A 17,117-nucleotide genomic window follows, 5' to 3' on the forward strand; every position below is an offset into this window, starting at 1 on the left:
TGACAGTCTCTACCTCGCTGTTTCCCAAACCCCAGACATTCGAATGCTTGGTTTTCTCACCCCCCCACCCTTCCTTCCCTCCTCCTCTTCTCCATGTCTTTCCTTTTCTCTGTCTTAGTATTCTCAGGGTAGAGGTAGTTCAGACACAGCTGAGTATGAGCATGTGATCAGTCAGAGGTCTGCAGAGTTCCATTGCCCCCTGCTGTCTGGAGCTGGAGCTGGAGCTTCGGTCGAGGACATTATATATTTGCTGTATATCGCTGCAGGGTGCAAGTTTTCAACAGAAGCAGATGTACAGAAGGGCTTATTCAGATGATATAATGGCTTGTCCAACTTTGTAGACAAAAAGGCTAAGATTATATTTTATTAACATAGCAACGATGGAATGACAAACAGTGAATTTCTATGTTTTTGAATGTCTTTTCTGCGCCGGTAATGATGACGATAGAGACGGATGAAGATGATGTAAGTACTGTTGGATGTGGATTATAATGACTTTAACGATAATATGATCACTCTGGATGATGCAAATATTCATAATATTGTATAATGTTCCTGCAGATTTGAAAGCAGGGACTGATATAAAGTCACCTGCAGTAACATGATTAGACAGTGTTTGAATAAAACCACTTCCTGTCTGACTTTCATTTGACTCCATACTCTACATCTGTCCTTTCCCTTATATGAAGAGACTTAAAAAAAAAAAAAATGCACAGAAGGGGTTCCAACACGAGCCCTTTAATCTAAAAATAAGTGAGCGTACTGCAGCTGCCTGCTTCTGTTAATGAATTCAACATAACACAAGTACGCTATCTAATTATGGTCTTCTAGCAGATGTTGATTAATATGCCTAACGTATCCTTGGATCTCGGACTTAGTACATAATTATACTAAAAACAAGCAAAGAAGAACTTATTCAAAGATGATGTGAACAAAGGCACATCTGATACTGGTGGTGGTGGTACTGGATATTTTTTTTTTTATTTTTCATTTTTTATTATACCACTTCAGCATATCACAATAAAATATTTAACCACATGAATATTTCACACTGAAACACTATAGCATTCAGAATGCATTAAGCTGTTCTGCCTTTATTGCCCTGCCAAGAAAATGTGCCACTTTCTTGCAAATCCCGCCCTCCTCATCCAACACTCCTATTGGCCAAGCTGCATTTAAGTCTCGATTTCAACCAATTAGAATCCACAAGCCTTCAGGGCAGCGTGTGATTGGTCAGAGAGGGCAAACAGGCAGATAGACGAACTTCACACTGGCCGAACTAAAACCTAAAAACCCTTGTGTCCGTTTATAAGGCAGATGGAGCATCGTCACTGGTCTACATCTATGTTATTCTGCACCTCACCATATGAACATGCAGTCACGGTGTGTGTGTGGTGTACTTCCGGGTGTTTCTACAGGTGACTCCAGGTGTGCGTGTATATCTGTTTCCAGCTGTGTCTGCGTGTGCCGCTTATATTTTTTGTGTCTGTGTTTGTTTGTGAGCATGAGCAGGAGACGTTATTCTCGACGACTTACAACTATCTAAGCTGAAGCCAGCAGTTGCCATGGTGAAAGGAGATCATACATCACATGACCCAAATCCCGCCAATTCCCACCAGGGGCGGATGGAAAGCCACCGACAGAGCGAGGCAGGCGTGGAGGGAGCGTTTCCTGGCCTGCGTCGCTGCCATTGTCTCTGTTGTCTCTAGAAGGCGGGAGCCATGGGTCTCTGCTGTGTCAGTTTCTGCGGGTCCAGGGTTTCAGTGAAGGGAGGAGCTTGATAGGGATTGGTGGTTACTATGGTAGCGCCATTTGCGATGGGATACGGTGTGGCTCGGGCGCCGTTGCTAGGGGTGGGATCCAGATGTTGCCATGTGAACAAGTTTGCATGGCTGCCTGCTAAGAAGCGCCGCAGTGCACTCAGTGTCAGTACAGCCTGTTAGTAACACACACACACACACACACACACACAGAGAACGTACAGAAACACACAAAGCAAAGGCTGTTAGTGGCACAACCAATCAAAAACACACGATCACTGATACGCAGACATCCACAGCTGAGTTAAAACTGCAGCTCAACTAAATAGAAAATAGGACCAATGGCCCTGTAACTTACCGGCCAAATGAAAAGCTTTGGGAAATAAATGTATCCAGATGCCATTTATTATCACCCAGTTCTGTGTATTTATTATATTACAGAAACAGCCCATGTTTTGGTCATATTCCAATCAGATCTGTAAAAAATTCAAATTCCAACTTGATATCATTGATACTGATTTATTGGATCTGTCCACTTCCTATCTGTTATAATGGGAAAATGTTTCAAAGTCGCACCAAATCCAGAATGAGATCCGGATCGAAATAATTTCAATACCTTGTGTTGACATCATCATACAGAAGCTGTATACCAAGTTTGAAGTCAATCAGAACTATAGTTTTGGAGAAGAAGACAATTGAAATTTTTTCCCCATAAGAGCCCATGTTACATTTTCCGTAAGTTCCAGGATTCAGAAGAAGATCCTGATCAGCATGTGGACATTATGTTTTGGTCATCCCCCCATCAGGGCTGGACTGTAGAAATTTACACTGGATATCATTTATATTTACTGAGTTATTGCATCAATCCACTTCCTATCTCTTATAATGGGGAAATTTTTCCGGATCCAAATAATTTCACTAACTTTTGTTGACATCATTATAAAGAAGCTGTATACCAAGTTTGAAGTCAATCGGAATTGTAGTTTCGGAGAAGAAGACGATTGAAATTTTTGTTACAGACGACGGACGACGACAACAGCGCATGACGACAATAGCTTATGGCCTCTCAGCCGGTAAGCTAATAAAAACACAGCTGAGGAAACTAAGCCAAAAGTTTAAGAGGTTTAGGGCAAAATTCCATAAAGCCATACATTTAATAGTCATGGTCTTCATGTGAATCAGCATAAATAAACTGCTTATTCACATTATGTCTTAGTAACACAAAAGAAGTGGTAAAATAGCACCATAATAAGCACTTAAACATTTACAGACTGCTTAATAATGTTCATAAAAGCCATATATAACTTACCTAATATGCCATAGTTAAGCTTTTTGTCCTAATTAAGAATTGGGTGCTTCAGTGTAACTGGGTTCATTTTAGTATCTGGCACTTTACCAGCTTTTTAGACCCAACAATAAAAGAGAAATTTAGACATATTTCCCCCCAGGCTGTACCTAATGATGACCTCAGATAAATGCAAAAAAAAATTGTACTCTTGCTCTGAGCCGTCCCAAAATTTATGAATTTTTAATAAAATGTTGAGGATGAAAATTGGGACAGGAAAAGCTACCAAGCTGTCAGTGCATTTGATTTGAAATGGTCTCATATACCGCTAAAAATAAAGACACTGTGTTAAATATGAGGATTCTAGTGGTTTTTCTAATCCAGACGTGGGTTTTTCATGAATCTCAGTCTCATTACAGGTTTTGTGTCTAACCCATCGTGTCTACTGGTGTTACATGCAGAACCTGTCCATTTAAGCACATATAAATCATGAGTGATTTTGCAACAGCGGTCATTTTTGTGAAACACTCTGCCTTGCATAATTAGTTTGATTCCCAAAATGTACCTGTGAGAAAATAAAAAGGTATTTAAAAAAAAATAGTATCACGTAATTTTCGTGTCCTTTTTACCGTGTTACATGCAGATTTTTGAATAAAAATAATATAAAAATGTTTTTTATCTGAAAAATAGTTTCTCTTTTATCTCAGTAAATATATTTTTTAAATAGACCCAAAGTGCTTCCAAACTTGCTTCATAACATTAGTCTACATCTGGTTTGAATTTTTAACCCGTTTTTAGGACCAGTTTCATAGAAGCACCCAATTATAAGGCTTTTATTAATGTTCTTATGTCTATAAACTGTTCACAGCTTTCTTAAAGGTGCTTATAAATCTAATACAATCTAACATTCAGCATGTTTATGATGCTATTACCATTATTTATTTTGTCTTATTAGTACATAGTGCTGTTATGGAACACATTTTCCAGCCTTATTATTACCTTTGAACTAATGCTTATTATAACCTTCATAAAACGGAGTTGACTAACTTACCTATTATGTCATCGATGATACTTCATAAATAATTCATAGTAACAACATATACTGATGTTTAAAAATTACTTGAACTAATTGCTAAAAAAAATACATAACAAAGGATTCATTAACATTAATAACAAATTATTCCTGCTTCACTTTTAGTAGCTGCACTAAGCATAATTAACTGTTAAAAAATTCATGACTGGGTTTTTATTCATCTTAGTTTATGATCAGTTTAGCAATGAGGTAATAATTCATTTAGTTAAACTCAGTGTGTTTTACTGTAATTCTAAACTATTATAAAGAACTCATGAGGCTTTTATTAATGTTTAGTTAATAGCCTATAAACTGTTGTCTTATAAATGTCACATAATCTAAGGATAAACATGTTCCTGATGCTGTTATTAGGACTTAAATCATTCTGATAAGCATCTCCTAGGGAGCTATAATCAATTAACTAATGCTTATTAAAAGCTCTGGAGCAGAAGCTGAGCTATCATGTCTTTAGTCCTTGGGTGGAGACTATTACTCCCATAATGCACCCTGGTGTGACATCACATTTACATCATATGGGATCATTCATAGAGACCTTCACTGTGTGATCATTGAACTATGAAGTCTCACATTACATTCTGCTCAAATGGACTAAAATCAAACATTTTTAACAATAATAATTATGTAAAAGTTTCTGTTTCTCACACAAAGCCACTCTTACCATTAGCCTTTTTCAGCTTCTTATTTCTGCATTTACCTGGATGTGTTATTAACCCATAAAGACCCAGTGTGACTTTTGTGGCAGTTCCCAAAAGATTTTTTTCTCTCTATTTAACCTTTCTTAAGTGATTTATCACCATTTATTGTAATATTATCCTCTGTATTTTGCTTTTTTTTTGCATGAAAATCAAGTATTTTCCTATATTTAATTCACAGATCATGTACATGTTCATAAAAACTTAGATTAAAGTTGAAGTTTATTATATTCGAAACAGAAAACTGAAGAAAAATTGACTTTTTCAGCAAAGATATCAATAACTGAACATAAACCCAGTGTGTCCATCCACTGTCATTGACCCAATTCCATGAGTTTTACTGGTGAATCAATGTTGTAGAAGATGACGGTGTTTCCACGTTCACTACGGAGCCTCTGAACGTCCAAATGGGTCATATCTGATGACCATGAAAAGATGACAAACTGTATTTTACACCAATTATTTACGTGTATTGATAGGATTAGTGGATCAACAGGTGTTAAACAGTTTATATCAGCAGATGATTTTGGTCGACGGTGGATGTTTGGGTCTTTTTGGGTTAATGTTAGTATACACTTAATTAATTTAACTGTTTTTATGAAACACATTTACATTACATTTAAATTACTGTTTTAACTTCTCCTGTTGCTTGATGACTAGTTGTGTCGTCTCTAACTGCGATGTGTGGCGTTCATAGGGTTTAACAGACTCAGGTTGACAAGTCAGTTCAGTAGCTATCATACATGACATGGGTTTATAATGTCATATGATTATCTGAGCATCGTGGTGTTAGACCAGGAGTCAGCAACCCTGGTCCTGGAGAGCCACTATCCTGCATGTTTTAGATGTTTCCCTCTTCCAACACACCTGATTCAAATCATCAGCCTGTTATCAAGATCTGCAGAAGCCTGATAATGACCGTCAGGTGTGTTGGAAGAGGGATACATCTAAAACACAGGTGTCCAACTCCAGTCCTCGAGGGCCGGTATCCTGCATGTTTTAGATAATTCCCTCTTCCAGCCACACCTGGTTCAATTCATGATCAGCTCATCAGCATGCTCTGCAGAAGCCTGATAATGATGTAATGGCTTCCAGGTGTATAATGGAAGAGGGAAACATCTAAAACATGCAGGATACCGGCCCTCGAGGACTGGAGTTTGACACCCCTGCTCTAGGACCAGGGTTCCTGACCCCTGTGTTAGACTAATGCCAGGGTGGGAGAGGTCTTAGGCAGCAGTCTCCGATTGTCCTCCATGAATGGAATACTCTTAAATGTGTTCATTGACAGCAGACACTGATAACCCTGAAAACACACACACACAATGATGAAGATGATGAAGATGATGATGATGATACAAACATACATGTTCAGGGGCGTGTATCATGAAGCAATATGAACAGGTTTCTGTAACTTCCTGCTCAGCCCAGGGGTTTCAGTATTAACTTTTTAAATCACTAAGACTACGTTCAGACTGCAGGCAAATGCAGCCCAAATCCCACGTTTCTGTCCATATGTGACCTGTATCTGATCTGCTAAAGACAGTTTGAACAGCACAAATCCCACTTTTTCAAATCCGACCCAGGCCAATTTCATATGTGGTCCTAAATCGTATCTGATATTTTGCAATTTGACTTCAGTCTGAACGACCAGGTCACATGTATCCGACCTTTACGTCACTGAAATGTGACAAACACCGCAATTCTGTGTTCCAGAAGGAGAAGTGGCAGGAATAACATAAATACTTCAGTAAACACAGTGCGTACATGCGTGGTCATATATTATGTCAGGATCTCTTTTGTGCATGCAGGTCACTTCAGGGTCACATTCAGTTCATACTCAAAACTGACAGAAGTTGCATTAAATGTGTGCACTGCAACAATCAAAATCTTACCAAGTGTATTTTTCTCATTTCTAGTCAAAATATCTCATCATACCTAAAATAAGACATAATCACCTAAAGAGTAACTTTTCAGTGAGATATAAGAACTTACTTTTAGACAATAGATCTGGAAAATCTTATTTCAAGAAATTTTACCGAAATTATTTTCTCTTGTTCCAGGGCAGATTTTTTTGCTTAATTGAAGATTTTTTTTTTGCTTAATTCAAGCAAAAAAAATCTGTGAGAATTATCTTGGTAAGATACCTTGAAATAAGATTTTCAAGATCTATTGTCTAAAAATAAGTTCTTATATCTCACTGAACAGTTACTCTTTAGGTGATTATGTCTTATTTTAAGTGTGATGAGAGTAAGATAATAACAGTGAAAAAAGTTCAATTACATTATGACAAAGTGTCCTAATTAGAATTTACAAATCTCAGTGGATCTACAAATACACAAAACATTTAATAACAGGCAGAATAATGTTAAAATTGCACAAACTTCTCTTAAAACATTTCCGGTTGTTTATATTTGTTCAGGTCATTCACTTTTTTTTTTTTTTTTTTTTTTTTTGAAAGGATAGTTTGTAAATGTAAACACGTTCATGTAGTTTTACTTTTTTACACTAAAACAATGAGAAAAATTGGAGAGTTTCATTATTTATAGGTTATTTTGATAGTATTTTCCTGGTCCCACCCACTTGAGATCATCCCTGATTGTTAATATCTTCAGTGTAATATTTGTATTTCATGGGCTGAATTTGCAGTTTTGGCCACGGGCTGTATGTTTGGCATCCCTAGATTTGATGATTAGTGGTTTATTATATAACCTCAAAACTGAGACTGGTTAAAAAATTAAATCCTTACTCTTGCGACGCTTATAAGATCTGACAGTAACACATTAATGGTTTATGCTCTTACATTTAACCTCCTTAGACCCAGCTATGGGTTTTCTGTCCACATTTGTGGACAAGAGTTTCACAACTTCATACAAAAAAAAAGAAAAGAAAACTGTCCACAACAAAGGACATTTCATAAAAATTTTAAACACTGCATCTGAAAAAACTGTTGCATCAGGATGTTTCCAATATAGGCACTTATTTAATAAAAAAACAAAAAAAGCTTGTACTTTGCTGACATTTCCTGGGTCTTAGGAGGTTAATATTCACTTATTCTCAGTATGGCAGTGCCACAGTTACCTACCATGGTCTCCCAGGTCATAAGAACACATTAAGTTAATCAAATACACAAGTGTAGTTATGACCACATGTAGCTACTTGTGTTGTGAAATTCCAGAAGCCAAAATAAAGACAGAAAAAAAAGACTACATATAAATACATAAGAGCACAGTAGTGTCAAGTCAAGGTCACATCTGACAGATGATCAGTGATCGTAATTACAGCTGTCAGTCATGTATTTAACCCCACTACCTGTCTGAAAACACCTGCGATTAGTCAAAATCTGAATCACAGCGAGAAATCAGGTAAGGCATACCTTAACTTTCAGTACAAGTTCCTGAAAATGTATAGAAATCAGGGTTGGTCATTTTGAGACGCTGACAGCCCCACTGAAGTCCCACTGAATTTCTTTTGAGCGTATTCTACAAATACGTTTGTGGGACTCCAGGCTCTTTTGAGTCTATCTGCTGAATACTAGGGGTGTGAGAAAATATCAGTTCCGCAATATATTGTGATATTTCATTTCACGATATTGTATAAATATTAAAAAGTACAATATTGATATTTTTAGGTATTTATTCAAATGGAGATATAGCGGAGGTTCTTGTTTTTGTTTTTTATTATTTTTTGGGAAATTCTGCTCTTTTATTTCTACATTTACATGGGTATTTTGCTCTGTTGTTTATATACTCAAAAAGTAGTAATGTGATATTGCAGGTCATGCATGTAGCTTTTTTCAAACTGATAACACTGTTTTGTTAAATATTGGTTATTTCAATCATTCTAAAAACACTTTTTACTGTCTGAGAGAGGCAGATGTTAGTTCCTTTGTTGGGAATAATGTTATGATGTCGGACGACTCAGGGACTGTGGACTTCACATTCTTTTTATAACTAACATTTGAGCAGGATCTTAAACTGTAATGTCTGTAAAACATAAATTTATTTATTTATTTATTTATTTATTTATTTATTTATTTATTATTTTTAAAAATTCATTTTTACAGAGGAAAGTTTGGTGATATAGTAGAAAATCCTGTTCTGATAAAAAATTTGTTTAGTATAAGTGCATATTTCTGGTATAATTAATTTTTTCCAGGAAATATTCTCTTAGAAGAAGAAACAAAACACAACAACAATATTGCCTTGTTAACAGTATCGTGATATATCGCGACATATCGTATCATGGTCCTAGTATTGTGATTTGTATCATATCGCCAGATTCTTGCCAATATACACCCCTACTGAATATGCTCTTGAATGTGTTCAGATGGAAACACAGATGATTACAAGGCACTCATAGGAGCAGGAATACACTGTAGTTGTGCCTTCAACCCATAAAGACCCAAACAGCCACCGGTGAAACATGCTGAGGTTTTTCAAAGTTCCCGGTAAAGTAAAAGTTCCTGGTGAAATTCCAAGGGGCTAAAGCCTGCTACGTACTCCGTGAAAACAGAGAAAATTGTTCTTCTCAAGGTGACAAGAACAAGAATAATGTTTATTCTGGAGAGGAGATTTCATACTTAAGGAGAAACTCAAGTGCTGAAACTTCTAAGGAGGTCCTCTGCTTTTCCACATTAACCACGCCCACTTCAAATTTCTGACCAATTATGCAATAGTTCTCAGACACTGCAGAAGAAGAAAGTTCTGCCCGGACGGTGTGTCAAGAACAAGCTGTGAGAACTCCCAAACCAGGGCTGCAAGGACAAAAGGACTTCATTTTGTTCTTGCATCCCTGGGTTCTTTCAGAGTACGCAGCAGGTTTTAGTCCTGCAGCTTTAACGCAGGATTTAGGCTTCGGCTACAGCAGCTGTGTCGCTTTTATCATTGTTTGTGATTGGCCACCTGGTTCCAGCTCTGCTCCAAACTACAACCAGAACCCCTGGGTTGTCAGAAAGACCTGAAAAGCACCATCATGACACCGCTTCACCTGCTGTAATCTGACAGGTAACTGAGCCACATCCTGATCTGTTGGACTTGTTTAATGATACAGGCCCCGGGTGAACACATACGATACCAACCCAGGTGAGGATGGAGAAGAAGCAGAAGGCGATGGTGGCTCTGGCGGCGTCCGAGCCCTGGGCCAACGGCAGCTCGTCTGGAGACGTCGCCTGCCACTGATTGGCCAGAAAACAGAAGCCGACGAACCACAGGAAGCTGGCGAGGCCTGGAGGACAAAGGGGAATGAGTGGACGGCGTCTGCAGCGGTCACAACAATCATCTTTTATCTGAGGATTTGACCTAGTTTTACTTTCTCATCATTGTGAGCGAATTAAGATGCTGATGTTTGCTTTTGGCTGCGAGGAGCTGCTGGCTCAGCTCAAAACAGAGGCGTTTGAAACATTTGGTATTTTAGGATTTTAGTCATTCATCTATATTTTAATAGTCAGGAGACCTATCTACCAGGGATGAGGAACAAAGAAAGAAGGACTGGGCCGCAGATACAGAAATAGGGTTCATTATAAATGTTATGACATGATGGTTTTAATAATTCTGTTTCCTCCTAGTTGCCATGACTACACCTGGAATTCACTTTATTTTATGCAGTGCTGTACTCACACTGGTGTATGAATGTGTATGAATGTTTGGTGGTGATCAGAGGGGCTGTAGGCGCAAACTGTCAGCTACGCCCCAGGGCAGCTGTGGATACATATGTAGTTTACCACCACTAGAGTGAGAATGTGTAAGTGAATGAATAACAGATCCACTGTACGTCCTTCCAGTATGCGTTCTGTCAACGTTCATTCACAGAAACAGCGAGAGACATTGAGTCCTCTCAAAGAGGGAGGATTTATTTAGCATACAGGGTAAATAGAGTATCAGCATTTGAGTCCATCTGAGTACAAGTTTGCATGTGGAGACTGGTGTTTTCATGGTTTCTTCAAAGTTATTACAAGTATGTGTTTACGTGAATTGTAGATAAGTCCATGGCTTAGTTGGTGCTGCTGTATTCTAGAGGGCTTTGACTAGGGATGTAATGATTATCGGTGTAACGATAAACTGCGGTAAAATTGCAGACGGTTAGTATTACCACTTACATTCTAATTATCATGATAACCGTGTTTGATTACCGCACTTTTAGGGGAAAAAACCCTATGTAAAGATCTGCTTTTATGTCAAATATTTGAGTATAGTTTTAATGTAGTACAATTTTGATTTTATATACCTAATATTTGGAACCAATATTCACTTTTAAAGTCTTTGAAAAGGTTCATTAAGCATCTGTGTGTTATTTATGCAATAAATTATATACATTTTTCAAATTGGATTTTATATATTTTTTGTGTTTTTTGGCCTTTTGTGTTGATATAGTAGGTTTAAAGTGAAAAAAAATAATAGGCAGATGATACGGATGAAGTTGTGCTGAAAAAAAAAAGATACAAAACATGGGTATAGTAAACATTTCTTTATATAGTATATATTAAAAGTACTGAAAAACAGCCAAAATAGGCTCAGACCACTAAAGGTTAATATTTGAATGTTTCTGCAACAGAAAGTACATTGTGCCAATTATTTTATTTGTTTACTTTTTTTATAAATACAACTTGGTTAAATTATTTCAGTGTGTGTATTAGTACTTTGTGAACATTTTGAGCACAATTTCAATAACACCGCGATAATAATGATAACCGTGATAATTTTGGTCACAATAGCCGTGATATGAAATTTTCATATCGTTACATCCCTAGCCTTGACACACTAAGATTATTTCTCACAGCTTGTATGAACTTTATACAGAATAAGAGTGTGCACAAGGGTTAAAAGAAGTATAATATGGCTAAATATAACATAATAAAAGTAAAAGTAAAAGTAAAGGTAAACAAGTGTTCAGAGAACACAAACCTCCGCCAAGCACCCCGAACGGTGTGCATGTGCGGATCGACTATTTCTTTTTAAATTAAACAATTTCAAGGTTGTTTCATACAGCAGAAAAAGTTGAAACTTGGTACCAGTCATGTGTATGTCAAATTATATTCAGTTCCAATCAATATTTGTTGAGTTATAATGAAAAATGTGTCGTAAATGGGATTTTCAATGTTAAATTGAAATGTCCACAGAGTCCACATTCCACAGTGGATGTGGACAATTTTGTGCCAGATACAAGATATTGTTATAAGCTACGGGTGTATCAAATTGGAGGCTAATCGGAGTCGTTTTATGAATTTTCAAAAATTGCTCAATGATGAAAGATGGGAAAATTGTAGATTTTGTGACCTTGCTGTGACCTTGAACTTTGGCCTACTTGGCCCAAAATTTACTGGGTTCATCCCAGGGCCTAGGCCTATCTGTGGGTACAATTTCGTAAAGATGGTTGGAATAGTTTTCCCATAAAGTTGCTACCAAACAAACAAACACACAAAGCAAAGTGATCACAATACCTCCTGGCAGAGGTAATAAAAGTATAGATCCACAGTTCATAGAAAAGCGCTTAATAAATCTAATCCATTATTATTATATTATTATTATTATTATTATTATTATTGTTATTATTATCATGTGATTTATAATAATATATACATATAATATAATAATTTTGGGTACTTTGGAAAAAATAAATAGACATAACCCTTTCCAACAACAGCTAAGGTCATGCTTCCTTATAGTGGCCAAAAAACTAATATTAAAGTCTTGGAAAGATGAAGCGGGTCCACCACTGAAATTGTGGATTCAGGAAACATCAGAAATTTTCCCTTTGGAAAAGATTCGCTTTATTTTGAAGAATAAATTGTATAAGTTTGAAAGGATCTGGACATTATTTGAGGTCTATCTCAATAATGAGTGAGGAGGGGTTGCTTAGAGGGTGCTGGGTGGGAGGGGTGTGGGAGGAGGGGGATGTTTGTTTGTTTGCTTGATTTGTGTTGATGTGTGATTTTTCTTTCTCTTGTTGTTTGGGCACTGTCAATAAAAAAAGACGAAAGAATGACTATAATAAATATAATTTGTGCTCTTAATAAAAAAATATTTGAATTATTTTATGTAATTTATTCACATTTTTGTTTGTGGTAACTCTTTTTTTCATATTTGCTCTATGACAAAACCAATTAATTGAACTACAAATTAAAGTGAAGAATTGCTTTTATATACATTTATAACAGTCAGCATTGCAAATTATCATTAGACGACTGAGGCAAAGTAGGGGAAAATCAACTTTTGTCGCATTCTTGTGTGTAAATGTGAGTCAAAAACTTGGCAAAAGGTAAAAGAAATGTTTGCTAAACAAATTAAATAAAGAAATAAGTTGTATTTAATTTAAGGACAACACAAGCCCAATTTCCTCAATAACAAGTAGAACAATCAGAACAAAAAACAACCAAGAAATGAGTAATATTCCATCAAACAGAACATCAAAAGGTCCTTTTAAGAAATAAAAATGGCAGGTCTAATAACGATGTAGATTTCGTACCAGAGAAGCCCAGATCCAGAAGCACCGCACGCCGCCTGTCCCTGACGTTACTGATGGTGGGAAAGTAAACGTCCAGAATCAGGAAGCAGATGCTGCCGAGGAAACAGGCCACGCCCACAGTGATGCCATAGTTACAGGCATCGGCGTTGTTGTTGAAGACGCAAAGGAGACGCTCGCTGCCGATGTTGATGTAACCCTCGTTGACGATGCAGCTGAAAACCACGATGGAGAAAACCTGCGGGAACATGTGACAGGGTTTATGATCTGACAAGTAGAAGAGAATGAACTCACACTCACATGAACGGATGCCTTTCATTCCACATCCATGACACACACACGGACACGCCGGTGTGAAACAACTAAAAACACTGCCTCTGTTTCAGAGTTGGATGGGACGCAGAGACCGTTTTACTTTTAGAAAAGACTAAACTCACAAAAAATTAAACAAAACAAACAAATAACTAGGTTTTTTTTATTGTTTATCCGGTGTGCAATGTTTGTTTGATGTTGTTACTTTAGTTTTTTATTGCTTATTATGAGCAAAAATATAGCAATAATATAAGCCAATTCACAGACACCCAACAGAATCCTCTATTATTATTATTATTATTATTATTATTATTATTATTATTATTACTTATTTTTTGGTAATTATTATTACTGTAATCATTGTTACTGTTGATGATATTGTTGTTACAATTACTATTACTTTTATTATTATTTCTATTATTTACTTTTATTATTTACTACTACTAATATTCTTCATGTGCCTGTTTTCAATACTGTTTTTATATTTATTGTTGTTATTTTCTTCTCCTATTTTTATCCTCTAATTCCTCTTACATCTGTACATTCAGTGTTGTGCTGCTACTGGAACCTCAATTTCCCAGATGGTTCTGCCCAAGGGATCAATACATGTACTATCTAATGTAATGTAATGTAATGTAATGTAATCTAAACCAACAGTTTCACCTGTCACAGTAAGTATCAGGCATTAGAGTATAGATATGATTAGGAAGGTTATTATTCTTATTAATTATTTAAGGAGAAGGGGTGGGAGTTTATAAATTATACTTCTCACTCCTTTTCAAATATGTATTATATGTCTTGTGTTAAATATTTTGTTTGTTTGTTTACTGTTCTTCTTTTTTGACATTCATATTCTAAATAAATACATCAGTCAATCAGTGTCTGGGTTTGCAGATAGAGTCAACTTTAACTGGCAGCAAACCCATAAAACTGAAGCCTTCACTCCAACCTCATAATACTCAGTGTCCCAGTTTCTTTGAGCCTCAGTCAGCATTTAATCAGAGCTGTTTTCTTTAAATTTAAGACTGAAAATCTCTGTGGAATATTTTGTAACCATAATCAAATACGCAGACAAACTACTTCAGACATGTTCAGAAACTTTGCCAGATTTTCTCTGGGGACAGTAAACATTATCCACTCTGACTCCACAGTCCTGAAATTCAGTCAAACTCCCTGTTCGGATCTGGTTCACAATGTAAAGGGTTTGTCCACGTCTAAGTTTGATGAAAACTGGTGCAGACAGAAAAACAAAGATGCAAACAAACAGATGGTGGAGGCAACTGTGCTTCATGAAATCTTAAGAAAATATAATTAACTTTTGTTTTCTGGATCACTTATGAGCCAGTTTACTTCCTTCTATAAATTACTTGTGGATTGTCAGACTTTGAATACGGTCTGTAACATTATATAGTTAAACCATATTTAATCGAGATAAGCCACAATAACATGAGCTATTTTAATTATTTTATCCATTACTTAAATAATTGTCCTTAAATGTACAATCACTGTAGAGTTGTTTTGAAGTAAATTTAAACATAGGTTCCATTTAGCTTTTGCTAATGTGCAGTTTTGTCTCAGTCTTTAAAAGTTCTTCCCTGAAGATGTTAAAGCAGTCTGTGACTTTCATCACTATTTTTTTTTTCACATTTGTAAAACCTGAGTAATAGCCTAATTATCACTAATCCATTAGTCTTTCCATGCTTATGCACCTGAATTGAACTGAATGCACCGAACATGTCTCCATCATAGACAGTCCGCTGGTTTACACAAACTGAAACGTCACTCCAGACTTTTTCAAAAATTTTTGTGAAGTGCATTGTGGGAATGGGAATTCCATACAGCAGCAGTTTCACTGCCTCTTCATTAGTGCTGAACTCAAATGTCGCCGTTACCTCCATCCACCAACTATACTCATTCTTTAAAACAACGCTGGTGAACTGTAACTACGTTGTAGCAATCTGGATCGTTTTCTTGCCGGATCTGTGAGAAACTGCTTTCACTTCCCATTTCATAAACATCAGTTTGTCAAGAGAATAAAGATTGAACTGTATTTCAATGGATATACAGTAGGTCATGTGGTCTGATGAGTCCAGATTGACCCTGTTTCAGAGTAATGAAAAGAGTTGGGTGAAGTCATTACCCATCATGCCTAGTGCCTACAGTACAAAGATGTGGGGGCAGTGTTATGATCTGGGGTTGAGTCAGGTGGTATGAACAATAATAACAATAGTAATAACAATGCTATGATATGTAAGATAACATTTGATGTGCAGATTTTTCATTTGAAATGAACAGATATGATCATTCCTGCTTTCAGAAACTTAAAATAAATTTATAAATCTTTTTTTTTTTTTTTTACAGATTGTTAAATGTGTGCACAGATCACCTGACATGCACTGTGATGTAGAGCTGGGTCATTTGGCCAAAAGATTCAATTTTATGAATGTTACGAATGATTTATGATTTTAATCTGTTGTTTTCTGGCTACATAAACTGAAGACAAATCATGCTTGAGAAATACGCTTTCTTTACTAAAACTATATGGAGGAACACATTAATAAGAAGCAAACAGGCTGAGTTAATCTCTTTGAATAATCCCTTTGTTATTTAGGCATTTTTCATAATTTCCAGAAAGGAAAACCTCAGCTATCTAAATTAATTCGATACATTGCTCATCCATATGGGTAGGTTTACATTTAGGTTAAGTGACATTGAACATGTTTGGCGTTATCATGTTATAATTCTGATTTCCAGTGTTGTTCTGTAGTGATTAGACAGTATAATGCATTTAATCATCATATGTTATAGTTAAAAATATTGGTCGTAGCAAATTTCCCTCTTAGGTCTCCAAATGAAACGTTCAGCTGCAGATGAATAAGATAACCTGAGTGTAAATATAGTATTTACATTATAACATGTGCATGAAGACATTGTTGAAAGCAAAGTCAGTCTTAACTATTAACTGTATGTTTTGTAATCTGGGTGAACTAATCCCTTAGTTTAGTTAATTAACAACAGAAATGGATGTTTTTATAATGTTACATACAAATGATCTGTGAAAATATGCCTTTGTTTTCTAATTCTGTGATAAATCTTCATTGTGTCCTGGATGATGTTTATTGCACTGATCTGTTCCTGTGTCTTTTTATTGCAGGTTTTGACTGGATGTGGTTGTTCTTGTTGTTTTATCCTCCAGGTTCACGGGTGGTCTTTGTTTTAGGAGGTTCTGGGTCATGGTCCTGGACTGGATCCTGGTCTTTTTCTTGTTGATGTTCCTCTCATCACATTGTTAGTGTCCTATGGTGTTAAACGGACAGGGCTGAATCCAAACCCTCATCCAACACAAAGAGGCTCCAGATCAGCCCACGGTGATCCGCCGCGGGTACCGGAGCCAGAGGCTGCATCACCCCCGTCAACCCCCCGTGTTTATTCCACCGAGCCCCGGTCCTCAAACGAGCCCCGGTCAGACCAAAACACACTGACCCGGGTGGAAATGTGTGTTCATCCACATGTGGAGG

The 17,117-nt window shown here is 36.6% G+C and overlaps 1 protein-coding gene across 1 annotated transcript in view; it reads right to left on the reverse strand.

The window, feature by feature from the left end:
* Nucleotides 1-956: 956 nt before the first annotated feature.
* Nucleotides 957-17,117, reverse strand: part of LOC115417162 (synaptogyrin-3-like) — a 16,542-nt gene continuing 381 nt past the window's right edge. The window contains exons 2-4 of the mRNA XM_030131178.1: nucleotides 13,291-13,525; nucleotides 9,908-10,053; nucleotides 957-1,936 (exon numbers count right to left, since the gene is read on the reverse strand). Of these exons, the coding sequence (XP_029987038.1) occupies nucleotides 1,706-1,936; nucleotides 9,908-10,053; nucleotides 13,291-13,525 (612 nt within the window). The 3' untranslated portion in view covers nucleotides 957-1,705. The remainder of the gene's footprint in view (nucleotides 1,937-9,907; nucleotides 10,054-13,290; nucleotides 13,526-17,117) is intronic.

Source organism: Sphaeramia orbicularis, chromosome 1 (assembly GCF_902148855.1).
Source record: "Sphaeramia orbicularis chromosome 1, fSphaOr1.1, whole genome shotgun sequence".
In the NCBI taxonomy this organism is placed as follows: Eukaryota; Metazoa; Chordata; class Actinopteri; order Kurtiformes; family Apogonidae; genus Sphaeramia; species Sphaeramia orbicularis.